The sequence below is a fragment of the Drosophila ficusphila genome, unplaced genomic scaffold (genome assembly GCF_018152265.1).
Source record: "Drosophila ficusphila isolate 14025-0441.05 unplaced genomic scaffold, ASM1815226v1 contig_106, whole genome shotgun sequence".
NCBI lineage: Eukaryota > Metazoa > Arthropoda > Insecta > Diptera > Drosophilidae > Drosophila > Drosophila ficusphila.
In genome coordinates this window covers 11,846,778-11,874,469 of record NW_025063993.1, presented here as the reverse complement: position 1 = coordinate 11,874,469, position 27,692 = coordinate 11,846,778, and the positions used below count along the sequence as shown (strand labels likewise).

General features: G+C 43.5%; 4 protein-coding genes across 4 annotated transcripts; 3 read left to right on the top strand and 1 right to left on the bottom strand.

The window, feature by feature from the left end:
* Window positions 1-5: 5 nt before the first annotated feature.
* On the bottom strand, window positions 6-25,891 carry LOC108093117 (myb-like protein P). Its single transcript, XM_017193060.2, is given in 5 exon segments — window positions 6-2,537; window positions 2,941-2,965; window positions 2,967-3,070; window positions 3,518-4,165; window positions 24,645-25,891. Coding segments are annotated over 4 exon segments (1,233 nt in total). The 5' UTR covers window positions 3,963-4,165; window positions 24,645-25,891; the 3' UTR covers window positions 6-1,878.
* LOC108093030 lies at window positions 21,991-24,435 on the top strand. The gene has a single exon (XM_043208825.1). The coding sequence runs from the start codon at window positions 22,023-22,025 to the stop codon at window positions 22,443-22,445; it is 423 nt and encodes a 140-aa protein (XP_043064760.1). The 5' UTR covers window positions 21,991-22,022; the 3' UTR covers window positions 22,446-24,435.
* On the top strand, window positions 22,929-23,276 carry LOC108093029. Its single transcript, XM_017192933.1, has one exon. It carries the CDS (start codon window positions 22,929-22,931, stop codon window positions 23,274-23,276), a length of 348 nt encoding a protein of 115 aa, XP_017048422.1.
* Window positions 23,724-24,317, top strand: LOC108093119 (formin-like protein 3). Its single transcript, XM_017193062.2, has one exon. It carries the CDS (start codon window positions 23,724-23,726, stop codon window positions 24,315-24,317), a length of 594 nt encoding a protein of 197 aa, XP_017048551.1.
* Window positions 25,892-27,692: the final 1,801 nt, after the last annotated feature.

Sequence of the window (27,692 nt, the reverse complement as noted above, 5' to 3'; positions counted from 1 at the left end):
GTGAATTTGATTATTATTTTGTTTATTTCTCTTGTTTATTTTTTTCTTTGTATTTTGTGTGCCTAAATTATTTCTGCACAAGTTAATGAATTTGTTGTGAAAACTATGAAGTATTTGTTTTTGTTTTGTTTACATTTCCACGTAATTAGTTGGCTAATCTAAACATTGGAACATTTTGTGTTGCTCGTAGTAATTTTTTCGCGCATTTTCCGCTCGTCTTTCTTTTGCATTGTTTAATATTTACTTGATGTTTGAGTTTTTAATTATAAATGCTAATTACGATTATTGTTATTGTGGGGTAGAAGGGAGTGGAAAGAAGTGCGTTTAATGAATAAATATTTAAAATACAATATTGCAGTTGTTCTTTCATTTCGTAAAACTAATAAATGCCAAACGAATGCGTTCGAATGAAGCATCCGTAAATCGAATTAATTAACTGGCTTAATCATATTTTATCTCTCGTTTAACTTGTTTGTACATAGCGACGTTCTGACTTAAATGACTAGTCTTTGGTTGTGTTTTGTCGTAAATTGTAATTGCTAAATGAAAACTTGAACTTTGCGTTTGCTTTGAAGAGGAATGTTTTGTTTTCTTGTTTTCAGTTTTTGCTTTTTTTTTGTATTGTGTATCGAATTGAAATAATGCAATATTAAGTGGTTGGAGAAACTTTTAGTTGCACGCTCCTGCAGGTAATTGCAAATTGGAGCGGATTGCAAAAAATATTTACACTTTATGTACAATGGCGCGAGTTTTTGTTTACGTTTGCATTTACATTTACAAATACGAGTAAGTTGCTGCAAATGTTTGATTGTTTTAAGTACTTTTGTTGGCTGTTGGCTTGTTGAGCTTATGTTTGATATGCTTGTCACGGGTTTATTATTACGAGTGCCTATTAAAAAATGCAAATGCTATTAGATGCTTGAGCTCATAATTTGATTAATGATTTAGCAGATGATATAGCGAGTTTGTTTTTCTGCCAGACTTTCTCTTCAATTTTCGCCCCAACGTTCTTCGTTTTTTTTTTTTTTTGCCTTAGTTTTTGTTTCAACCAGAAGCCATTTGCTCTCGTCATGGCCAAAACAAGAGCGGAATGAAGTGAAAAGCCACAAAGTTGTGGCTCAATGCCTGTCCCTAACAGTCCCCAGAATGTGGCTCGGATACATTTGCCCACAAAGCTCAAGCCGAAAATGTCTATTTAAACAAAAAACAAGTGGTAAGTGTTGAGAGCCGTCTATATCGACTGGGGCATACCCTTTTCAAGGGTTCATATATCCCAGAAGGGCAGTAATCAATGTACCCGAAACTTTCCAGGGTGTTTGCGTTTTAAACTTGTGGCATCATCGACAGTCGGCAGTTGGATGTTGGAAGTTGGCAGTTGGGTGCAAACAGAAAGCACGCCCTTTATTTGCTTTAATCCGACGAAATCCCTGTTCTAATGCCGAGCGGCAATAAAGGATAAAACGTGCATGGCATGTAAAGAGCATGTCCTGTGGCCATATACCGCAATTCCCCCCTCCGCTTTCCCCCTTTTCCCTCTCTCCTCTCAACCATCGCCTCTTTCGCCTGTCTGCCTCGATAGTTTGCGAAACGGAAACGGAAGTGACACTAAATTCGTTTCGGTTTTCCCAATTGGCGACACAGACACACGCACACTAGCGCACACCGATACACTGGCACATACACAGATAGGGAGTCCCTGGATGAACTGGCAAAAATAAACTTCACAAAATTGTTACGTGTAATCCCCTTTATGATCTGCGCTCCCATGTCCATGTGCGCTGCATCTTAAGTGGGCCTAAAGACCACATCCACATCCACAGTCACATACACATTCGCACCTCACTGCTGCCAAATCCAGGCGCAGTTCTGGCCCGTTTCTCAGCTGGCTATGACCATGGTGGCCGCGGTGGCTCCTGGTGGCCAGTTGTGGCCAGTGTTCGCCCCAGAATTGCTAGCTTCTTGAGGGAGCGACGAGGATCCCATGGATGAGATGGAGCTGCTGCTGTTCGCCGAGTGGAGCTGCTGGGGCTGGTGGTACTCCGGCTCCTCGTAGGCGGCATCCTCGTCGCAGTCGTGCGGGTACAGCGGCACGTGGTGGTGCGTGTGGTGGTGGTGCGTGTGCGAGTGGTGCAGATGTTGCTGCTGGTATGGGTGGAAGTAGTGGTTCGACTGCTGTTGCTGTTGCAACTGTTGTTGCTGCTGCTGCAGCTGCTGTTGCTGCTGCTGTTGTTGCTGTGGTGCAGACGGTGAGACCGACGCTGGCGATGCCCCACCAGAAGGTGGGTGGGGCAGTGGCAGTGGCAGCGGCAGTGGCAGCACCACCGGCAGCGGTTGCAGACCTCGTATGCTGTCCGCCGGGTGGGCCGTGTAGATGTTGCTCCTCCTCAGGTGGTTGTTGTTTATATTGCTGCTGCTGCCGTTGTGGTGGTGCTGCCCATTGCCGGCGGCACCACCCGCCGCCCCACTCGGCCCGCCCGCACCACTCAGGCCGTTGCCGTGGGCGCGCTTGTTGCGAGACCACCACTGCACGTGCGTGTCTGCAGATGCCGCACAAAAACCACACACGAGATGATGGGTGCCCGAAAAATAGACAGAATGGAGAAAAGAGCGGGTGGGTTACTTGGTGGGTCACAGTTGCGAAAACAGTCGCCGAATGTTGTGAGAGTCAACACCGGTAAAGGCCCCGTAATGGCCAACTGAAGAGTGGCACAGTGGAATAAGCTAACCAAAAAAATTACAAATCAATCAATAATCTAAATTTCTTCAACTTATTTTTTGTAAAATTTTGCAATAACTATTTAAATTGTTTTCAACGATTCTCACTAAATTTCTGTTATTTTTTCAATATTTCGTTTTAAATTTGTTAATCTCTCCCACTGTGCCCCTTTTGTTTGTCATCCGCCCACTGTTTCTGGCCAAGTTGGTCATGTGAGTACTCACCGTTGCGATTGTTGGAGGACTTTTTTGCGCCGGCAGCGGACTACGGCAATCATGATGATGGCGCCTAGCAACGCCGACAACACGGACACGATGATCAACGTCAGCGGCCAGCCCAGTTCTGTGGCCTTTTCTGCAAAAATAAAATGTGGGGGAAAGGGTAACGGTTAGTAACGGGAGCTACGCAGTCCTCAGCTTCCATTTCTGCACTGAGAACAATTAGGTATGTGATAAAAGTATGCCCTTTAATACTGCCTAAATATTTTTAAAGCGGAACTACAAGATATCTATGGTATAAATTTGTGTTTAAGACATCTCCTTACAAAGACTTTAAAGATTTATTTTTATAAAAAGTTTAATAATAATTCATTTGTAGGTATGTTGCATTTCTTAATAAAGAACTACAAAAATCTATAAAAAAGCATTTAGACATTTTAGTTTGGTTTACATTGTTAACCACAATTGAATACCAAAATAAATCTACTAACTTTTTGATTTTCTGTACTTTGTTTTTAAAAGTTCACTTTGGATTGGAGAGCGGTTTTTCCCTCAGTGCACCCAGTTTTGCATTCTGACTCACCTATCGTGCCCTCGAACATGAAGGTGCTCTTGGTGGGCATCGCCCAGGAGCATAAATCACACGTGGTCAGTCCGTCGCTCAGCACCGGCTCGTCGACGAAGAAGGGCGGGCGGGGCGGTGGCGGTACGAAGCGGCCGTTCCACAAGCCCTGTTCGCTGGCATCGAAGGCCATTGGCGAGCCGAACAGGTCGTCATCGTCGTCGAAGATGTCGAAAGTCACGTCGCCAAAGGTGCTCAGGTCCTCCGCCGAGCTGCTGGCCACCAGACTCGCGATTCGCGGCGGGCTGAATGTGGGAAATGCGGAGGCGGATGCGGATGCGGATGCGGTGGGCAGGGCGGATGCGGATGCGGATGCGGATAATGATACAGATACGGATGCAACTTGATTTACAACGTAACTGAGACGCGCATCGTTGCTGTAGTTGTTGTTCGCTACGGATGGCATTTTCCTTGAGTTTTCCGTGGAACGGGCGGGAAGCTTTCCGGATGGATGGGGAACTGGTGTGGAATCCTTTGAAGCTCCTCGCTTATTGCCAGTTATCGCCGCTGTTTGTTAGTCCTCCGTTTGGTGCATGGTGAATGGATTGGGATTGGGATTTTCGCCGGCTGCTTTTTCTTCACTTGTTTTTTTTTTTTCGATTTTGTTGGCTGCAAGGAAAATGCAAACGGAAGGAACAAGTTAGTTTTGCCAATTAAAGCCTTAATTGTGCTGTCAGTACTTTCGCATATCTTTCCACCCCCTCCCCCAAAAAGAAAAGCTTTCACATTTTTCAGGCGTATCTGCAGCTCTGAGTGGCTCTGCTGCCATTTCGCTCGCTAAGCCTGGTACTTTGGTCCTGGCCAAGTTAACATTCCCTCGCATGCCAAACTCGTGTCAGCAATCGTTTCTCAATGACTTTTTTCTACCTATTTCCAATTTGTAACCACCCCACCGACCCCGCCGGCATTTGTATCTTTTCAGCTGGAAATTGAATTTTTGAACAGCTCTGCCAACGCTATCTGCCAGATACTTCGAGTAGCAGAACCACATAGACACACACACACTCACACTCACACACAGAGACGACAGGCCACGGATGTGGATCCAGATCCACATAGGACATCACACATGGCAGCCACTGCTAACGAGAATTGACAGCTTGACAGTTCGATATCGGGCTGGAAGTCAGCATTAGTTACAGTTCTCGATTCTCGGTTTTCAGTGTCTCGAATTTGCTTTATTAAAAACATTCTCCATTGTTTCGACTTCCCTTTTTCCCTTCTCTGTTTTCCATTTTTTTTGTTGCTCGGCACTTGTCTGAACAAACTTGATTTGCGAGGCAATAATCCTGATAAATTAACACTAATTTGCAAGCGCCAAGAGCGGGAGGGAAAAACTCTATTCTCTGGCTAATCGGCAGGTGAAAATAGAGCACTGTGCTTCGTTAGTTGGCCAAGTCCAATGCAGAGTTCTGCTTGGCCAAAGCCAAATAAATCTGTTTTACAACCCTTTCACAAGTTCCTCGTCTACGGCAGCTTCTTTTCTCCGCCAGTTTTTGAACTGACTCCTTTTTGGTTCCGTTACCAACCCATCAAAAGCCGACACGTTTCAGGCATTAGCCGCTCAGGCAGCCGAATTTTCAACGCTTTTCGCTGCGAATAAATGGAAATGCATAACGGGTTGGGCCACTAAGAAAATTTAACCTTTTACACATGCAAAAATATGACAAGCGCAGAAAATAGCAAAGAAAATAAATATCTCTTCAGTGTTTAATGTTTAAATAAAATCCTCTAAAATTATTTCAGTATTTATTAAGGTTTTCTTAAAGGAGTCTTGCAAAAGTGTTTTCAAAATGAATGCGGTAATCAAACCTTTTCTTTTCGTGTACCTTTTCTACTTCCTCTTGCCACGCGCTTAATTATATAAATATACGTTCTGCTGACTAAATAAAAAACATAAAAACGGGCAGTTTTCCATGGAAAGTTTAATTCCACTTGCGCAAATAATACTTCATATGCAGAAATGCAGCCGTGGCAGAGTGGCTGGTGCAACGTGGCCAGGAACATGGGGAGAGTTCGGTGTAAACGATATTTAGTCATTCTTGAAAATGAGAAAACGTGAGGCGCATAAATTGACGCGGACCCCGCAAAACGGGCAGAAAACTGAACTGAACTTCCTTCACGCAAGCGAAATTGCGAATCCAACTGCGAATCTCTTGCTTTTTTTTTCTTGAATGAATGAGCACGGAGTTGGGGGCTTCGAGGGGTACTGGTGATACCGGTGATGAAGAGATACTGAGCCCGGCTGTGTGGGTGGCAGTAATACTTCTTCTTCAGAGCTGACTGCGGCTATTAATAAATTTATTTTCGCTGCATGCTTGAAATAAATTGTAGAGTCACGTGAGTCGTCGGCCTGAGCAGCGCACTTTGATTTGCCTTTGATGGCAGTGGCAATCCGGAGTCGAAGTTGAGTCTTTGGCAATACTCGGTTCGGTGGTGGAGTAAACTGGTATAAACTGCGACGACAGCTGTCAGCTGGCAGTGCGTGGGCTCCATTGACACCCCCACCCATCTTCAACCAACTCCCAATTGAATGTCCAAAAACGCGTCTTCAGTTTCAATCGGTTTTGCGTGGAAACGTGCCTGGCGGCGGCTTCCTCTGTTTGCCAACCGAATATTGGAGTTGGTCGAGTGGGGGTCGCCCACCATTCGGCAAGTAAACAAACGAGAAAAACGCCCAGCTACAGAAATCGGAAAATGAGAATGGAAAAGTTACAATGGGAATGCCCAATCAATAACTGCAGAATGCACAACAATCGATATTCACACATCGCCGCGATGGGAAAAGCAATTACACATGTCCTATTCAATTCCAGGCAGCATCGATTCAATATTTATATTTTCATTCTGCTCCGCTCAACCTCGCCCCCCGAAATCCTCGCCCGGGATTTTAATTAGTGCGAAATGTTTGTACATTATTTTCATTTATATTTCTCGGGCACTTTTATTTGCCCTCAAATATGAGCGTGTAGAAATTAATATTGTAGCAGAGGGTTGGCCAAAAACCAGGGGGAGTCGGCCCAAACTGTGCGAAACAGTCGAGAATTGCCAAAATGTTTATTATGAGTTTTGGGTTTTGAATTAACACAGAAATTCTCTGCATTCACCCCCCATGCAACTTAATTACCTAAATATGTGAGCCAAATAATTCCACATACGCTGGGGATAAACTTAAACTGCAGTTGAAATGAAGTTAAAAAAACAGTGAAATAATTCAGAACATTTAATTAAGGGCTATAATCTGGGGAATTATTTATTGAGTACGCACGAAAGCCTCCGATAAGAGCTGGCCAAAACGGAAAACAAATAAAATTAAATCGCTTTTAAAGGCAATTTTAAGCCACACAAAAGGTCAGGGTAAATGAATTTGTTGGCCTTAAAGCCAGCCAGTGGGACGTTTTAAGCCCGAAATGTCAGAGTCTGTCACATCGGAAAGTCAGGACCCTGGCACAATCAAAAATTGCTTCGGCTGCTCTATTCCATCCTTAAAGTCGAAGAGCAAGACACGGATATAGGACGTGTCTGGCATTTCTTTTTGGGTAAATAAATGTTGTCGTGGCAACGACATAATATTGCACTAATAATGAAGAGGAAACTCTTGGCCAGGTCCGGAATTTCGGTTAGAATAATTGAGTTAGCTGGCTGGCATATTATATAAATTGGTCTCGGACAAAACGAACTGATATTGCTATGCATGAAAATTGAAATTTTATTCAAATGTCCAGACAAGTACTCAGCGAGGGAGATAAAAGTGACAGCCTTCGTTGGATTTACATAAATTATGAGGACGAGATCTACGGCCCCGAGAAACGAAATCATTTTGGAGTGCACTCCACAGAAATCGAGACTCGAGTTTTGGGGGGAAAATTAGTTGATTTGTATGCGCGACCGAACGAAATGAAAACTAATAGAGTTGTATAACGAGTTGCGGCTCCGGGCTGGAAAAACTGGAAAACCGCAGACCTTTATCTTATGTTTAGGCGACCCTTCGGCAGCTGATAAACTTGGCGTTTTATTGCCAATTCAAATTCAAATTGAAATCACCGAATGTGAAATCTTCGGGCTGGAATTTCTTTGTGGGATCTTCGATTCGTTGCGATCGATCGATTTTGAAATTACCGAACACATATGCATAACACTAATGAAGCCGAGATTAGATTCGAGATTTCGTTTAACGGCGAACTTGGGTTAAAGCAACCATTGTTGAGGACCTGACATGTTGGCCAGATAAACCCGAAATGGAAATAAACATTTCTATTTTCGGGAAGATAGTTAAGATTAGGGAACAACTAACAGATAGCTAACAATGGCTGGACCTTAGTAGTCTTGGTCTAATTTTATAGCCCTGTTCGGGATTAAAGTTCGAGATAAGTAAATTTAGAAATTATTGCAGTTAAAAATCCCTGTGGTAAGTAGATTCAGCTACTCACAAAGTTCCCCTTTCAACCGAAAAGCATTGTCTTGAGCCCTCCGAGAAAACCAACTAGTTAATGCTGTCTTGGCTTACGTCAAAATTGATGAAAATTTCCCCCATTTCCCTCTTCCCATGAAGAATACCGTTCAGCAAACTGGCAGACAAAAGCCAAGAGATTTGAGATGCCATCGCTGCCTGATTTTCCCTTTTTGGCATCTGAGCATTTCAGAGCTGACTGAGCCACACACAGCGTGTGGGAGCTGGATCCCTGGCTCTTTGGCTCCCTGGTTCCCTGACTCCCTGGCTGTTCCCAGATTCATAATTTTCGTCAAACAAATCGCTTTATAATCCCTTTTCAAACACACTCACCCAGCCGGCAGACACTTGGCTTCGTTCTAATCCTGAGCTGTCAATAAGACATTAATGCCTCGAGTAGTCTGCCTTTTCGGTTTTGGAGAATGAGGTAGGAGTGGGGGTTGTGATCGAGTTACAAAACGCATTCTGTTGAAAGAAAAAGGACGCTCAAGCCGTAAAACCTCACTCACACACACATACACACACACACCCTTAAAAGATAGGGCTCAACACATTTTCCCCACACTTGTTGAGGAAACATAAAAAATGCAAAGAGGAGTGGGGGAGGCCACTTGAAAAATATCTAGGGTTGAGTTCGCTGCATGTTTATGATATATTTTGTTTAAAATTTAATTTCCACTACGACACAAGTTATGGCTCCGCGGAGCTGGAGGATGGCGAATGAAGGTTGGAGAATGGAGGAGCAGTGCCCGGTTTTCTTTTATTTCTGTTGCCAAGTGTCTAATGCAATTTGCCTGCGAACAAACTCAATAAAGGCTGCCCCGGCTGGGTGGTTACCGGAATCCGGGAGGAGCAGAAGAAGAAGAAGAGGAAGGGGGGAGGGGGAACCATAAGAGGAGCAGGAGCGGATTCAGCTGATAGATTCCCCAGGACAGCCGCGGGCCACACACGCGCAGAAAGGAATAGAAGGCAATAAAGCTCACCTTTTGGCTCGAGCCACTCGGCTCCTCGCAATCATTTTTCTTGCCGGCAGCAGCAGCGGCAGCGCACAGTGGAGCCTCGTTAAGGCATATTCTTCGGGAGATAGGTACTATACATCGTTTGGCATAAACAGACTGCACTGTAGTACACAAAGACCTGGCCTGCAGCGAACAGTTCATCTATCCATCCATCGACTGACTCCTGGGTCCCGAATCCCAGGGAAATAATCAAAGGCAGAAAGCGAAAAAGTAAAATAAATACGAAAATCAATATGTAGGCGTAAGCAGCAGCCGTCGGTGCTACGTATCCATAAGATACAGATACACACACACAGGAAACATAAAATGAATTAATTCCTTGTTGTTAGCACAGGCGAACAGGGAAGTCTAATCGAAAAGCAAGTGAAAACAGCCACTCCCCCAGTTACACTGCAAACTAAACTTTACAGATTATAATTGTTTAAGGGAATATATTCACTAGATACGAGATTTGTATAAGAGATATTTTTTGAAAGAAAACCTTTGCAACTTTAAGTTAAAATGTTTTAATTTTGAGTTGTATAAACCTCTTCAAACTTTTCCCACACCTCTGGTATATTTTTCCCCCGTGTATCCACTCCTTCCTCTAAGAACAATAACTACTCCCAATCTGGTTGGGGGGCGTGGCTGGCGAGGACTGAGCAAACATGTTTAGGGCGGCTGAGAGCTGCAAAAGCCCGACAAAAAAACAAGGACAGAGACACAAATCTTGGCACATAAAACAATTAGCAGGCTGTGGCAGGGGAGAAATGGGTAAGAGAAGAAGGACTTTGCGGCTTAGAGGGTGTGGCGAAAATAAATGACAACAGTTTTGGGGCTGTGGAAATTAGTTTGGATTCCCCCTCACTCTTCCCCGCTCCAAAACCCGTATTCTATTCTATTTATTTTTCCTCATGTTTTTCGGGGCTGCAGAAATTTATGAATATTAGATGAGCAGAGAGTCAAAGCTAGCAGAAATTTATGGCACATGCAAATGCCTCATATATCAAGTGGCTGTGTGAAGTCATAAAGCATGAGGGGATGAGCGAGGGGGCGAGGGACAAATGTCCAGTCTAGGACAATGTCAAGTCGAGGGGACAGGACATGGCAGGACAAACAAATTTCCAATCGCAAGCAAAACATTTTCCCTGACATTAATAGCAAAATAGGAAAATACATGTGGGGGAGGAGGACTTCGTCCTATGCTCCATATAGCGATAATATAATATAGGGCGGGGTATGTCATCATGTCTGCCTGCTTGACTGGCAAAAACAATAGATTAACGTTCCTCGCTTTTGTCCTGTCCGAAAGAACAGACGACAGAAAAAGGTCAAAGTTGGAAGAAAACGAAGAAAAGCCGGCCAATGCGGGTGAGATGTTAAAATAATAAAGAAATTGGTATGTGAGCAGAAAGATAGATTGAAATACACATAAATATATTAAAATGTCAGGGAAAAGTTTGCCAGCGGCAGAGTGGAAAGAAAAACATAAAGATACAAATCTCTAAGAACTGACTAATCTTGAAACTTTTCTCTGGGTTACCAGGTTAACTGCTCACGCCCCTCAGAACTCTCCATCAAATTAACAACTTTCAATGGCTCTCAATAAACTTGATTCGAACTCTCACTCGAATCGAATTATAAACAAATAAATACATAAAAACTCGGCAGGCAGGAGGAACTCCAAATGCGGAGCTCATAAACCAGGCTAAAAACCGAGCACATAAAAGCCAATGCCAAAGCAGTCAACAATATTGGCCAAGACGACGCAAAATGGCCATCAACTTTAATTGAGTTGAAGAGCAAAGAAAAAAAACAAAAAACAAAAACAACAACAACACCAACTTACGAGCAGCTGAAAAAGAAGGAAGAAATATCTCCGAATCGGCCAGTGGGGTAAATCCAGTGGATTGAAGCTCGGCGAGAGCGGAAGGAATTTTAGCAAATTAGATTGTTTTCCACTTGAGTTCGTTTTAACGCTTACAGACGCCCAGCCAGGAGCCGGCTAAGAAACTCTGGCCCAAAATGAGACTGACTCAGCTCAGTCTTGTAATCTCATTGCCATTCTTCTTCTCGTCTCTGGGCTGCGGTACTTGTTTGGCTGTTTCGGAGTTACCTTCCCTTCCACCTGCCCCCGCTTTTTGCAGTCAGCTTACACTGTTAAAAGAATTATGAAACAAGCCAGATAAATTCTGAGTTTATTAAAAATTAGATGAATACCCAGACAATTGAGAAAAAGTGAATTTTGTTTCAGAAGTAAATTCATTTAGTATTTAAAGTTTAAATTACGTTTGCAGAATATGCTCAAGCTTGTTTACATTCTCTCTTTATTAAGATTCAATTAGTTATGGACTCAAATTTACCAGTAATATGAAAACAACTCAGTTCAATAATATTTAGAATAGTATAGTATATTTTTATTATTTTATTTTTTGCAGGTGTAGCTCCACTTTTGAAGGCACTGTAGCCACCCACCGAGTGGCTGCGAAAACCAGTAACAAGCCCAACGGAGAACAACGAGGGTAAGTGGAAACGTTGCCGGGTTTCCGTTCGCTGGAACAATCATCACTCACTCGGTCGGCACAAAATTGATGATAATAATCGCACGTACTGGCGGGGCCAGCAATTGTTGGGGAGTGGGATCCAGTCAGAGTCCCAATCCCCAGTCCCCAGTCCCATCGGTCTGCTCCGCTTTTTGAGGGGCGGTAATACCGGGGCTTACCGCCCGAACTCCGCTCCAGATGATGGCCAACAGCTGCTCCGCCAGAATCTCCAAAGGGACACCTTGCAGCGCTGTCATTAAAGCCAATAAAGTGGTCGCCAAATGACATTGTCAGCGCGTCGCTTCAAAGGCAGCTGCTCTATCTCCCCCTTCCTCCTCCGACACCACGAAAAAATATATAAAAAAACAAAAAACACCCAACTCCCCACTGTACCTCACGGTGACGACCCCACTGTACCCCCCGATTTTGTTCGACTTTTTTTGTTGGTTTCGGTGCTCTTTTATTTTTTGTTTTTATCAGCGACAGCAAAAAATGAAGCGAATTTATCTCTATTACAGTTAGCTGCTGCCATGCCACGCCCCTTTGTTGACGCGCCCATCATTTGTATTGTTGACATGTTTTGCGAGGGGGGCGGAGGCGGTACGGGAGGGGGCGTGGCAGGCGAGTGATAGAGCTGATACAGATTTGAGCAGACAGCTGCGGATGCGACAGAGGCTCCATTCAGGACTCTAAAAGCAAACTCAAGTTGAGCTCGCTTTGGACATTTTTCTGGAAAAATGATTGATGGTCCTCGAAAAACGATTTTCCACTTTAAAACCTTCGGCAAAAAATTCGCTCCGAAATTGCGCAGCTAGCGGAAATAATGGAAAATACTTAGCATACTTGGGATAATTTATAGGAAGGCATAGGTTGCGGTTGGGCAAGGATAATCAAGGAGTTTATTGCGGGGAGGTCTGAACAAATATTTGGCATTGGGAAATATAATAGGTCTGCGGATTAAAATGATTGGTAAAAGCTTTTAAAAAGGAATAAGCACAAGTATTTATGCTGAAATACAATAATCCTGTTTACTTATTGAATCAAGTTAATGGTTTAAAGGTAAATTTGGTAAGCTAACTGTTTAGATTCTAGATTAAACCATTTGTATAATAGTTATTCTTTTTAGTGAAAGGTATACCGTTTTCCACTTAAGAGTCTTCGGCTGCCTGTCCTAATCCACTTGCCGAATTAATCTCCCCAATCCAAACCCAACCCACTGTGAATGTTCCCACAGTGAAGACGCTCCCCGCATACCCCATAATAAATCAAGACGAACAATTTTCCAAAATGTAAATATCATAAAAGATTGTTAACATTAACTGTCTAATTTGTTGTCATTCCGAGTGGCCGCCACCATCATCAGTCCCACATTTTAGATGTTTCAGCGGTTGTAGCTGTCGTCGTCTTCGCCTCTCGAGAGCTTCTTCAGTAGGGGCAAAAGTAGCTGCGACATGGAGAGAAGGCGGCAAAATGGCCTGCAGCGATTCTGGCCCAAACGGGGCAAAACAACAACAACTACAGCAACAACAACAAAATCAAACAACGTGAAAACAACAACGTGAAAAGCTACTCGACCAGCAGAAGTGGACAGAAGTGGAAACGTGTTTGGGGAACCCGCACGCTAATAACTCCGCTTTTGACGGCGGGTAAATTAATGACAGACCAAATCATTTTAGCCAACTTAAATCACTGTAAATGCAGCAGACAGAAGATGAAGTAGCACTCAGATAAAGGCTCCTAAATTTTCGGACAAACATTAATAAACTAGAGGCTTTTAGAGCTTCTTCTCAACATCAAAAAAAATAAAAAGAGTCGAAAAATAAAACAAAGAAAAACGATGCGCGGCAACTGCATGCATAATTTGCCGACCAACGGTTTCCACTAAAAGTTTTTCGGTGGAACGCGACGAAGGTTTTTCCTTTTCCCTCGCTCTCTGGCTTTTTGGAAAAACCGTTGTCTTGTCTGTGGCGGAAGATCCGATTCCGAATTGGAATCCGAATCCGAGAGTCCAGGGCCACGCCATGACCATGACCATAGCTATTGCTATAGCTTTGGCTTTGGCTTTTGCTTTGGGCTGCAGATATAGCCATACCATAGTGGCATGAATTCCAAATGGAGACGACATGAAAAACCTTTTATCTAAAAGTGCTTTCTGCTTTCCCCGCTCCTCCATCCATCCGACCATCCATCCATTCGGCGAGATGTCTGTATTAGCCAGGCAAATGCAACTGGAAATTAAGCAACAGACAACAGTCGAGTGAACAAAGCAAAGAGGAGACACAACTAAAACACTGGGCCCAATAATTTGTGGCAGCGGACCCGAAAAAATACTCCACAAAGGAAAAACACCAAACACAAAGAGAGGGAACAAGCGAAGAAAAAAAAACAGAGGCCGCTAATTTAGTTACTAACGCTTCCCGAAGTCGAAAAAAAAAAAAAAAAAAAAAAAAACATATAACCAAAAGAGCCGAAAACCCTCATGTACCTGCGGTTAACTGGCCAGTGCAGTTTAGTGTTTGTTGTTTGATGGAAATTGTGTAGCCGCCGCTGCTGATGACGGCTAATTAGTTGCCCTGCCCCGCCCCTCTCGCCCCTGGACAAAAATCTATAATATCATGATGTCTTAGTTCGCCGGTTAGAACAACAATGGTCTCTTCTCCTCTTTTTCGGGGGTGGAGAGCCCCCTTAATTGCCTGCCTTTGTTGGGTGAAAATTACTGCACATTAAATGGCAACACCGCCGAAGGGGAGACACCGAAATTTCCTATGTGCTTTTGGCTTTTCAACTCTTCGGCCCCGACCGCAATTTAATTGGTCTAATAAAAGTTGGGCACAAAAAGAGAGCATCCATAGTTGTCCATACAAATATCTATATATATATACATATATTTTAATGCTAATGTGCACACATTTGTCGGGCAATCCACATTAATCAGCATTGGGGCAGACCATTAGCAGCAAAAATAAATATATGTGGGGGTATATATTTTATTTTGTGTGAGGGATTTACGTAATATATGTTTTGCGGTTTCACGGTTGATTCCGGGATTGGAGTTGTGTTTTCGGGTTATCAACCAACTGTAGTTTTAATTATAAAAGCGGTTTCAATTAAGAGCAGCGAACAGGAGTCATTAGTCGAAACAAACATGTAAAAGCAATAAAAGAGCTTACAGAAAATAATATTTCAAAGGATTAAAGTTTATGCGTAAACAATACTTTAAGCATATAACATAAAGTGCTTACGAGGCAACCTGTTTCACATTTCTACAAACTCTTTAGCACATAATTCTTCTCTGACTCACTTAAACTGTGTTCCTCCAGGACTTCCTAAAAACATCCCAAATTCTTTTCGAGTTCCCCCCACAAAAAACCTGTTTTAGTTTCATTATCTTGCGACTGCCTATTGATATTCTACACATAGGAATTTCAACACACTCACTTGCAACCCCCAATTTCCCCGAATTTCCGAACCCTTTGGGAAAGAAATTCCTAGCATAGTTTCCCACTCGCACTTCGCTTCGAGCAACCACAACAGAAACACCTCCTTAACTTAATGGGAATGCAGAGCATATTACATTTCCTGAACCAACCTGGCCATCTTCCACCTGTCTGAAATTAAATGCCGACTCCGACACCTTCGCCCACTTCCAATGTTTGTTTTAATTTTAAGCCAGCCGCAGAGTCAAAAAGTTGCACCCACGCCTCGGGGACCCAAAGGCAACGGGGACCAAAGGGTCCGTGAGGGACCGAAAACCAAAACCAAGAGCCGAATGAACCTTAGCCAAATGATGCGTGAAATTCAATACAGTAGCTCGTCAGCTCCTCCCACAACAGAATTTTATTTTCAGGACCCGGGTCTGTTAGTGTAAACACAAGCCGCAGAAGGCTTTGCTCCTGACTCCTGCTCCTGCTCCTGGATTCCTAAGGCAGTTAAAAGGATGAGCGTTTCTTGGGAGCGGAGGCGGGGGAAGGACGAAGCACGAAGGACGTAGGACGATGATGGGCTGACTAAGTGTTCCTTGAGTTTTATTTTTTTCGGTTCGGTTAAGGTCTGAGGTTCTGGTGGTGTTTGTTTTTCGCTTTGCCGAATGTGTGAAAAGGCATCAAATGGCGTTAAAAATGTTTAAGTACACTAAGACGAGTTAACACTTCAAGAAATAAATGCACTGCAAGTAAATATTGTTAGATCAAAGTATAATATATCAACAAACATATTTCCATTATCTTTAAACGTATGATGGATATGGATAAATAATATACTTTTTTAATTCGCTAAAAGAAGAACTGATTCAATTTATGGTAATGATTTCCTTAAAATATTTTTATATAAATATATTAGTTCCTATGTTTAATTTAAGGGAATATATTTCTTAGCTTTCTTAAAGTGTGAAGGATAGAACCTTAAACATTTCACGATCGGAATTTTTTCACCAGTGCACATGTCAGTCAGTCTGGGCAGATTTAGGAAGGGGTTTGCTTGAGCTTGGGCTGGATGCTGTCTGTGGGCTTGGGATTGGGATTGGGATTCGGTTTGGGATTGGCACTGGCACTGAACCTGCTGCGACCATAAATTCCATTGATTGTCGCTCCAGCGTTTTGTATGACAAGTTCGAAGTCTTGTATTGTCTGTCGCCTCGTTTTGTCTTGCGTTTGTATGACTTCTGTTACCAGCCAGCCAGCCACACCCTGCCCCCCTCTTTCCCCCTCAACCCCTTTCTGCCCCTCCCCCCTGAAACACCACCGCTGCTGCCACTCACCTGCCAGCATTCGTTTGTTTACTGCCTGCTGCCGCTGCCGCTTCTTTAGTTTCTTGAGTTTCCCTGGCCCGCATGTCACATAAACCGCATCTGGGAGTCCAGAGTCCCCATCCCCACAATCGTCTCTTCCCTCGACACTTGGGAAGTGTGAAGCGGAAACCAAACAAAAGCCGCCTAAAACAACTGCAGGTAAGACCTGGCCAGAAGATAAGACGTCTGTCTACCGTCCTGGGCATAAGCGAATTTTAATATTGTATACAGAAGAGTGAACGGGGGAACGGGCAGGGCGATCCTCCTCAATCTCTTCAATCTATTCAATCTCTGCGGCGCTTGCTTTTCTCGCTTTTAGTTTTTGTTTACCTTGGCCGGAAAACAACGAGAAACTTTAAGAAAAATCTCAGCTCCCAAAGAGCAGGAGCTTTGATGGCCTTTTTACACCTTCCCCCTTCTTAAGAGCTGCGAAACTATCTGGGATCTCATTCCGCTGGCCTTTTATTTGAGTTGTCGCTGCTTACTTAACAACTTGTCGCCTCGATTGCCCTCTACCCCCTGCACAAAAAAAAAAAAATCTCCATTTTCCCCTTCTTGGGTAACAAAATTGCCAGCGTGTCCTTTGGCCAAAAGGCATAAAAAGCTGACACGGGACTCCATTTTTTCCCCAATTCCTTCGCTCTCCTTTTTTTTTTTTACGGTTTTGTTTGCTGGCTTCTTTTGCATAACTGGCTACAAATTTTCCTTAGTGCCCTCAGCGCCGCCAAAGTTGGCCAAGTTTCGTCTGAGGGTTTTTTTTCAAGTGATGGAAACGAAATTTTTGACACGCGCCCCGAAGTTTGAAAGGTAAAGCTTCTCAGGGATTTTAGGAAAAAGTTTGGGGGAAAAATAAAGTCGGAGAGGAAAGTTTTTAGATTTGAAGCCACAAACTCTTAAATTGCACTGGGGAAACTATTTCAGATAAGTTCGACTTAAATGTGCATATTCCATTTCAATTTCTCCCCATTCGCTATTTGAAAAGCATTTCAAATAATTTCCAACTTTTCCTTTGTCACCTAAAAACTTTATCCTTGAAGGCAGGAACTTCAGCCAACACATTCGGCCATCACTTATTGTTACTGTCGAAAATTCCTTTTCCACATTTCCATCGAACTTGGCCACACACACTCACACACACACACACACACAAACTGAGACAAACTGCTAAATCCTTTGGCCAGTAAAAAGGAGAAGGAGTGGCAGTGGGAGCAGGAAAGCCAATCTCTTTTTAAGCTGTTCAACAAAAAACTTTCACTTTGTTGCCCAGGACGATCAACGCCAGAAGTTTGGTCCTCTCGGCGGAGGTGGGGGTAAAAGTTCTAAAAAGTTCCGGTATTAAGTCCATTTAACCCGCCATTGAACTTTACGCCTCAACGACCAGCTAATGCAACAAAAACTGCAAAGCCAAATCTACGTAAAACCAACAACCAGACTTAAAAACTAACCGAAAAAAAACTATGGCAACCGAAGGACCAGCAAGGACAACAAAGTAAATGAGCAGCCTGCCAAAGGGATGAGAAACAAAATGGTGCAGGCAAATGTGCAAAAAAAAAACATAAAAAACACAAAAAGGAAAATGAAACGAAAAACTTTTGTGGCAACAGAATTTTCCCTGTTCACCGTGTTTCTTTTTTGCTCTTGCAACCTGCAGAAAAAAATAAAAATGAAAAAAACCGAGAGGAGAATTCAATAAAATAACGCTTTCCATCTGGGCAAAGTGGTAAGAGGACGAAACTAAAATAAAGTTTTCCCCGTGCGCGGTGGCGAGGACAATTTTCGTGAAATTTGTACAGCCACGCCCCCTTGGGCTGGCCGCCCCTTTGGACCATGGGCTTCTTGCCACCGCCATTTGGCATTAAAGTTTAACAATGGACGCTGGCGCGTGTGAAAGAAAGGAGCGAAGAGCGAACGGAAGTAAAAGAAACCGCAAAGGAAGAATAGAGCGGGGAATGTGGATGATAAGGGGGTTGAGGGAGGGGGCGGGGGGCGTGGCATTGGCGGCCATTTGTACTTAAACTGATCTATTTTGTTGTAGCTCAAGTTTCAGCTGCAGCTTCTGCTTCCACTTCTACTTGTATCCGTATCTGTGTATCTGTATCTGTCTCCATGTGTAAGCGTGCGTTTATCCTGCTTACAGTTACACAGATAAACATTTTCGTTAGGGACAAAAATAAGAAGGGGGTTTCGGGGTTAAGGATTCTCGAGGCACATCCTTGCGCGCCGCACTGCATCCTCTCGCATTTTGTGTGTGACTTGTTTGAATGCATACTTTGTCTGGCGCTTGCAAAATGTTTAATTCACAGGCAGCATATGCTACAGTGGATGAAGAAGCTGTTCAGGGGCGTGGTAAAGGGGGTTTACTTGGGAAAAATTATGTGGAATAAATTTACAGAGATTTAAGTCCATCTTATAATAAGAAATATATAAATAAATGTAAAGCAGTAAGCAGTAAGCAGTATAATTTAAAAAAAAAACTTTCTCTGCATTTAAGATCTTAAATCTGAATCTTTTGCCCACCCCTATAATTGTTATTTACTTTACGTTTTTAATGTTTATTTGTTTTCTTATATCATAACAGCATCGCATTTTGTTCTCAATGCGCCAATATGGCATAATAACTGAGTTAGTAATGCCAACAAATGTGAACATCTGCCTTAATCTCATTCTCCAGATACCCTATAAAAGCCCTCGAGATAGTTCTTTAAGCATCCTTGAGAATGGCGCCTCTGCCAGCGCTTCGCACAACTTGCTATTATCGCAAGATAAATGCCAGTTCCACATAACTAAGACTTACCCGGAGTCCTGGCACTGCTGCATTCTGCTCCAGCTGCTGGCAGGCAGCTTGGATGGCTCGAACAAAGCTGCTAAGCCGCCAGCAAGGATAAGCAGTGGAAAAAGGACCAAGGGAGGCGGTTTGGGGGGAGGGGGTGGTAAAGGGAGAATGCAGCGGGGCAACCTGCATAACTGATGGCTTCACCAGATGCAGGCCTCCCACAGGATCTGGGCGTGGAGCCTGGAAAGTCGGTATTTGCGGCATCTGCACCGAGGTCCTGGACTCGCTGCGCCGGCATAACTGCGCCTCGGAATTTTAATAGAGCAAATTTCAACAACAAGCCAGAAAAATGGGAGCGAATAGAAATGCGGGGGAAGAAAATGCTCGCCGTTTTATTCTGCTCTGGTAATAAAACTTCAAAATGAAGTTTAGAAAACTTTTTAAATGCCTTTCGCCCGGTCGATGGACAGGCGGGTGAAGTGGGGGCGTTGCTCCTCTTTTTCTTTTCGCCAATAACCACGCACAAGGCGCACACCCACTGAGCAGCAGCAGCGAAAAAAACCGAAAAACAAAAAAAATATAAATAAAACAGGGCATAATAATGATGATGACGCCTACAACATAACGCCCACGAACACGCCCCGTTTTGGCAATGGCCTCGTAGGATCCGCGCAAAATGCTAAACGGGCCCCAAGGACCAACACGGCCAGGACACACGGCTTTTCTCGGCCAGCTTTTTGCAAATTTACGATTATGATTATTACAAGTCGACGTTTTCTGCCAAGGATTCGTGTTCTCGAGGAGTGGAGTGAGGAGTGAGGAGTGAGTCTGACATTTGGACAGCTGCTGGAGCAAGGAGGAGGCGAGAAGGATTCCCCTTCTCAACGGAGAAGTGCAAAAGAATGCGTCAAGGCATTTTAGCACTTTGCCCCCGGACGAAGTCCCAGCTGAAAGCCATGCCCACGCCCCCTTTTCGAATGTACAAGCCAAAGTTGCGCCAAAGTTATAACAACTCTTAAAGATGCCACCGGGGCAGGATGTATCTCAGGGATGTGCTGCCTCGTCCTCGTCCTTGCTCTCGTCCTCGAGTGGTTGGTTGGTTGGGTGGAGACATTGACCTCCAGCGGGTTGTTGGACAGCGTCTGGAAATCGGCAAATTCCATGGGGCATAATAAACGTAAGATAAAAGTCAAAGAGGGACAAAAATTATATAATAAACTGTACAGCGAAATGAAATTATTGCAACGAGGGTGGGCCAAAATGCTGGGGGGATGTTATCGGGGGGCTTGACTGTATTGCTCTCCAAGCTGGAAAATAAAAGTTTGATGTGCAAACATTTCGCGGGGTTAGTAAAGTTTTTCTGCAGGTTGATTTTTCAGATACTCTTAATTCAGTTGGTTTGTTTGTGTTTTTGGTTAAGTTTGAGTTCTCGTTAATATTTAGTTTCACAAAATCAACGTGGATTTAAGCTTTCTTTTATATTTACTTTAATATTGTATAAGTTTTTTTTTCTGAACAAGTTGTTTGGTGTTTATTTGTTTGTTAAGAGTTCAGTAGCTACTAATGCATTCGAAAATTAAGTAAAATATATATAATATGTAGGGTATTTAAGGAATCATCCATCTAAACAAATATTGCTCCCGGCTTGTTTTTAAAACTTTACACACACTTTTACCGAGGAAGGTGAGATCGAAAAAGCGGTTCCCTGGATATTGTTAAAAAATTCTGAAGTTTTGGGCTGGGTGCTGTGGACACACCTACACACAGGCACACGTACACCGAAAGGCACAACAATAAGTCAGGAATGGAATGCAGGTGGGTGAGGGGTTTTGGGGGACCAGAAAAAAAAGCACAGGGCGCTTTGGGCTTATCAAGTTGAGCGCATCAAATTCTTAAAAATAATATACCAAATCATAAAAGCATGACGATGAGCAATTTACCAAAGCCAAATACTCAAAGACGAAACAAACACGGGAAAAAATGGGACGGCGTATGGAGGCAAGAGATTCAAATCAAGAACGTGCCCCAAACGAAGAAGAAGTGGCCCAGTCAAGACGATTATGTACGTATAAATAGGTGTATTTTCGGATGCGTTGTAAAAACAACAAACTAAATGATTAATGATGAACCTCCTTTGTCTGCCAGCAAAGCATTTCATTTTCAATTTTCCTCAGAGGCTGCTGCTTTTACTGCTGCTGCTTCTGCCTCACAATTGGAAATTGAAAATGTTATTTTTCAACTTGAACTTCGATTGCTGGCATCTCTCCTCGCTTTCCATTGCTGGCAGTAATCACTTTGTCATTGCCATCATTTTTCAGCATCAATTGTTTAGCGGCCAGACATAAATTCACTTCAGAACCCAAAGAGAACCCGCTCAGCGTCTAATGGAAATTGAGAGATACAAGAGTCGAAGCCGGGCAGTCTGTGCCCCAGTCAGTGGAAGGTCCGAGTGCTCCATCACAAATGTATCTGCAGCTTGGAACACTCGATGCGTCTCGGCCTGATGGAGTGGACTTCCCTGGAATTGGCTTACAGCTTGGCCCGCTTTCAAGTCGCGCCGAAGAAGAGATCAAAGGGAAAATAGTTTACTTACTACTCGAAAAAGTTGAGATTGAACTCAAGAATCACACTTCAAGTCAAAGAGTTAGCACCTTAATAAAACGATAATAAATAATCTAAAGATTTTTATCAAAAAAACCTAAAGTATTAACTGCTTAGGGGAAAGCTTCAATATAAATAGCTTTGACATTCACCAAGCAACTACATAAATGTTGGTTTCGCTTTGATTTTTAAATGAATGCGAAACAAACCGATTGCGAACTCAAAATGCCAAAGTGATACATTGGTGTTAGTAATACACTAATTATCTAAAAAACGGATCGCTCCGAGTTTATTTTGAACGAAACTTCATGGAAAATGGGCTTGATACAGGGACTGATGGTTCTCGTCTGTGCAGGCGTTTTAGCGAATCAAGAGCTATCTAATGAACCTCCCCGAAGTCGCGGAACAATATCTGTGAACACCTCCACAAGTAACTATACGGATGCTAAAGGATCTGTTGTTATACCGGGTAAAGGATTCGGCCACGAAACGGTAATCGGCGGCCGTCCAGGTGGTCCAAGTAAACCGCTACCCGGAGCGGGCCCTGGTGTTTCGATAGTCAGCGTAAGCAATCAAAAGCAGAACGGCACAGAAAACAATGTCGTAAGCAGTGTTCACACGGTTACGAAGACGCCACCGACCAGACGTGTGCCACCAAAAAAGAAAGTCCCTTCGCGTCCTGTGCTACATCCTCCGCCTCTTCCTCCTCTTCCTAAATGGATAAACCTCCAGCCCTAGTGGACCCTTTAATATATCTGCCACCTATCAAAACAAGGGCGAGGGGAAATGGCAGATGCGACTCGGCCTGATGGAGTGGACTTCCCTGAAATTGGCTTACAGCTTGGCCCGCTTTTAAGTAGCACCGAAGAAGAGATCAAAAGAAAAATAGTTTACTAACTGCTCGAAAAAGTTAAGATTTAGCTCAAGAATCACACTTCAAGTCAAAGAGTTAGCACCTTAATAGATCGTTAATAAATAATCTAAAGATTTTTATCAAAAAAACCTAAAGTATTAACTGCTAGGGGGAAAGCTTCAATATAAATAGCTTTGACATTCACCAAGCGACTACATAAATGCTGGTTTCGCTTTGATTTTTAAATGAATGCGAAACAAACCGATTGTGAACTCAAAAGGCCAAAGTGATACTTTTGTGTTAGTCACAAACTAATTATCTAAAAAACGGATCGCTCCGAGTTCATTTTAAACGAAACTTCATGGAAAATGGGCTTGATACTGGGACTAATGTTTCTCGTCTGTGCAGGCGTTTTAACGAATCAAGGGCTATCTAATGAACCTCCCCGAACTCCCGGAATAATATCGGTGAACACCTCCACAAGTAACAATACGGATGCTGCAGGATCTGTTCGTGTACCGGGTGCAGGATTCGGCCACGAAACGGTAATCGGCGGCAGTCCAGGAGGTCCAGGTAAAAACCTACCCGGAGCGGCCCCCGGTGTTTTGGTACTCAGCGAAAGCAAGCAAACGCAGAACGGTACAGAAAACAATGTCGTAAGCCTTGTTCAAACCGTTACGAAGAAGCCACCTATCGATATAATGGCCTCCTTGTAAATGCGAAGGGAAATGGCAGATGCGACTCGGCCTGATGGAGTGGACTTCCCTGAAATTGGCTTACAGCTTGGCCCGATTTTAAGTAGCACCGAAGAAGAGATCAAAAGGAAAATAGTTTACTAACTGCTCGAAAAAGTTAAGATTTAGCTCAAGAATCACACTTGAAGTCAAAGAGTTAGCACCTTAATAAATCGATAATAAATAATCTAAAGAATTTTATCAAAAATACTTAACGTATTAACTGCTTAGGGGAAAGCTTCAATATAAACAGCTTTGACATTCACCAAGCAACTACATAAATGTTGGTTTCGCTTTGATTTTTAAATTAATGCGAAACAAACCGATTGTGAACTCAAAATGTCAAAGTGATACATTGGTGTTAGTAATACACTAATTATCTAAAAAACGGATCGCTCCGAGTTTATTTTGAACGAAACTTCATGGAAAATGGGCTTGATACTGGGACTGATGGTTCTCGTCTGTGCAGGCGTTTTAACGAATCAAGGGCTATCTAATGAACCTCCCCGAACTCCCGGAATAATATCGGTGAACACCTCCACAAGTAACAATACGGATGCTGCAGGATCTGTTGTTGTACCGGGTCCAGGATTCGGCATCGAAACGGAAATCAACGGAGGCGGTGGCGGCACGCCAGGTCGTCCAGGTAAAACTATACCAGGAGCGGGCCCTGATATTTATATAAAAAGCGAAAGCAAGCAAATCCAGAACGGTACAGAAAACAAAGTCGAGAGCATAGTTTCAACGGTTACGTCGAAGCCACCGGATAGACCTCCACCCAGACCTCCCAGTGGACCCAGACCCGGACCAGCCAAACCAACTCCAAAACCATATGTCCCACCAGACAATCAACCCGGCCATGGATGGCTGCTACCAATTCCTGGTCCTGTGCTATATCCTCCGCCTTCTCCTCTTCCTCCTATTCCTCCTATTCCTCCTCTTCCTCCTATTCCTCCTCTTCCTCCTCAATGGATACAACCTCCTCCCCAAGGGAACCCTTGGATATACCAGCCAACCTTGTAAATGCGCCCCCCTGTAAATGCAAAGGGACAAGGCAGATCCGCGAAGAATAGCGATTATATATCATAATCCAATTGAAAAATCAATAAATGATTGCGACAAGCAAATGGACTTTCAGAAATCACCTTATTTTGTCCTGATTAGTATTATTGAGTATTTTAAATACTCATTAAATTTCTATTATTAATTTTTATAACCTTCTAAGCAGAACTGATCAAGAACAAGCATTCAAAGATTTACCACTCTGCTCTTTAGATTAAAGGACGCTTAACCAACTCGGAATTTCATGGGGAAAATGCAATTGATGAGTGCAGAACTCTTGAAACTCACCTCGTTTTGATTGGCCGGTGTGCCAATTAGCCCGTTACGTTGCCAATTGGAATGTTCACTTGACTTTGCCTTGTGTTCAATGCGGTTTTTATGGCCGATGTTGCAGATGCTGCAGATGTTTGCTGTGTTGTTGCAGTTGTCCTTTCACACGGCGACAACACGGCGTAGACGTAATCCACAACTTGAGTACCGTTTAGTGGCTGCTGTAGTTGTTGTTGTTGTTGTTGTTGTATTGCAAGGATAACGGTAATTAACCCGTCGGGGTCGCCTGGCTGCAATTGCATGCCAGTCGTTGGGTTATTGGCCGCCACCGAGCCGCTCGCTTGACACTTTTCAAACTTTTTCTCTTAGTTGGGCAGCTCGTTTTTTTTTCCTATTCGCACACTTGGTAACAGAAACACACACACTCACACACACACACACACGAAACACTGGGACACACTTCAGTATGCGCTAATTTTTTTTTTTTACCGCGGCTGCATTTGCTTGCCTTTTACACTTTTTGCCTGGGTCCGCGTTGTAAATCTTAGCGCGTTGTTTTTAAAGAAAATTCCAAAGACGTCGACAACAGCAGCAGCAGCAGCAGCAGCGTTGTTCTGTATGTGTTTTTCTTCTCAATTTTTTTCTTTTTCTTTTTTAATTTTTTTTAGTTTAGCTCTTCTTTTTTTGTGCCGGGTCTGGCGCTCCGGCGGCAGCTCTTCCGCAGAAACAAGCTTCCAAGCAGGTTGACCAAGACCAAGACCAAGACCAAGATGCAGAAAGACTGGAGTTCGAGGTGGAGGTGAAGGTGGTTGCTGCACAAGTTGCAGCTGAAGTTGCAGGGGCGCGGCTGCTTCTACAATCTGCAATCTGTTTGTGGCATTAAATCAGTGAACCAAGACGCTCCACACCGCTCCGGCCAGATTTGTTTATGCCTCCTCACTGGTTATGCAAATTTGTACTACAGCTGTACGTACAGCTCAATTAACGCGGCATTCTTTGGGGATACTCCTCGAACTGCCGATCGCACATTGATCACCGCACAAAATCACAATACGAATTTGGTGGGGGGCTCCTAATATCATATCATAATGGAACCCTCGAAATGCAAGGTTGCTGTTGAGTGTTTACTATGTTGCCAATGTTGATAGTTGCTAGTTGCTGGTTGCGAGTTGCGAGTTGCTGGTTCTGGTGTTGTTTGTTGTTTTTGTGGGGAAATTCGACGTCCGCGGCCCGCTGACTTTTCGGCTGGCAACGTTTCGAACCGGTCTCAAGTACATACTGAACGGCACGCACTGGGAACAGGTCCGTTGAGGCCCGTGGAACGCCAGGGGAACAACGTGGAATCGGGCCACTCAAGGCCCCCAGCCGAAGCACTCGAAACTCGAGTGAAACTCAAGGGAAAACCCGCTCAACGCGAGTTTTTTTTTTTTGGCAGCAAGTCGGTCAGGTGTTTAAGCCGCTGCCGCAGTTGCGTCCGCATCTAATTGTGAATGATTTATGTGGGTCGTCGTCCCCCACCGGGCGGCATCGGCCAGCCAGCAGCTAGGAGCCAAAAGAGCGCTTTTGGCCCGAAGAAAGTGCCATAAGCCGATGGAATGGTGCAGGCTCCTCTTTCACCGCCGATGCAGTTCGCACAATTGAAATGAATATTCAGATTGCTAAAAGAGCAGGATCGCAGGGGATTGGGGGAGGTTAAAATGGAAAGGAGTGTTGCTGCTACAGGGTAAGAAAATTTTAGGCCTTCTGAATCACTAGATAATAATTTTAGCGAATAAAATTTATGCATTTTTAATCAATTTTAAAATTTTATTGTTACAAACTAATTATAGTTACTTAACCTCCAAATAAATTTGTCTTACTATAAATTATTTTTTTATATTTGTTGTAAAAAAAATGTTCAACTATTTCTGTAAGAATAAACGCATTAAATTTGCATTCGTACAATCACAGAACCCATTATAAATATATTTAAGAGCTCGTTCTAAGCTGGAATTTGCACTTGGTAAGTTCAAAATCCTCGATTTATTTTCTCTGTGATTTAAGCGTGAAACAGTTGCTATTCGGCTGGCTTAATCCTGGCCAGGTCGTTGGCTTTAAATTATCAACGGGACAAAGGACACTGCCCAGCTGGCCAACTCCCATCTGGCGGTGGCCACTGGCCATAACTAAAATCGCCGGCACATTAACGGTTCGTGCTGGTAAAGGTGATAGTGATGGTGACTCAGGTGGCGGGTTCAGACTGGTCTGCCCTGATCCCTTTGGGGGAGGAAAAGCACCTGCTTTATTATGCAAAAGTTCGCCGGCTCCGTCAGGTGAGTGGCCGTGGAAAGTTGTGAGGGAGTTGGCAGTCAAAGTTAAAGGCGAAACCAGGTTCGCACTCAGCTTAAAACTTAACTGGCAAAAAAAACGTGCTTCAAAGGCAAGGGAATCACGGCAGATAAAGGCTGAAAAAAGCACTTAGTTCTTGCTTTTATCAGTAATTAAACTTAATATCATTAGGTGTTTTTATCAAAAGAAATTATGGCAGGTAAAGACTGAAAATGTTCGTTTTAATGGGAACGATGCACTCTACCAGCAAAGGAAATAAAAGTGGAAAATATTTTCTTAGCCCTTAAATTGATTTAAAATAATCAAACAACTGTGCAGTTGAGATATCGTTAGCAATCCAGTTGAAAATAATAAGAGCAGACTTAAGAATACCTATAAAACTACTTTCCGTCTAATGAAAGCCCAGAAATGCATTAAAAATTAATTTAATCTTGCCTCCAGCCATTCTGAAAAAGTCTGAAATGCCTTGAAAATATGCATTAAAAGTCAAACTTAATATAGTTAGCCATCGTCAGCCATTCGCCGCACCTAATGTCTTGCGACTGCTCAACTAATTCAAGATGGACAGGGCCGACACTCAGCTGGGCCATCGCGCTAGACAAGTTCGATGCCTTGGATGGGCATCCGAGTGGGCCTGGACCACCTTCTCCAACTCCTCCATATCCACCCAGAGCCAGACCGCTCCTCTGACAGCCAGAAGACGTCGTCGCCGCCGATGCCGGGATTCTGCGATACATT

Coding starts and splice junctions, on each gene's coding strand:
- LOC108093030 (XM_043208825.1), top strand. CDS start 22,023: ATGGGCTTGATACAGGGACTGATGGTTCTCGTCTGTGCAGGCGTTTTA.
- LOC108093119 (XM_017193062.2), top strand. CDS start 23,724: ATGGGCTTGATACTGGGACTGATGGTTCTCGTCTGTGCAGGCGTTTTA.
- LOC108093029 (XM_017192933.1), top strand. CDS start 22,929: ATGGGCTTGATACTGGGACTAATGTTTCTCGTCTGTGCAGGCGTTTTA.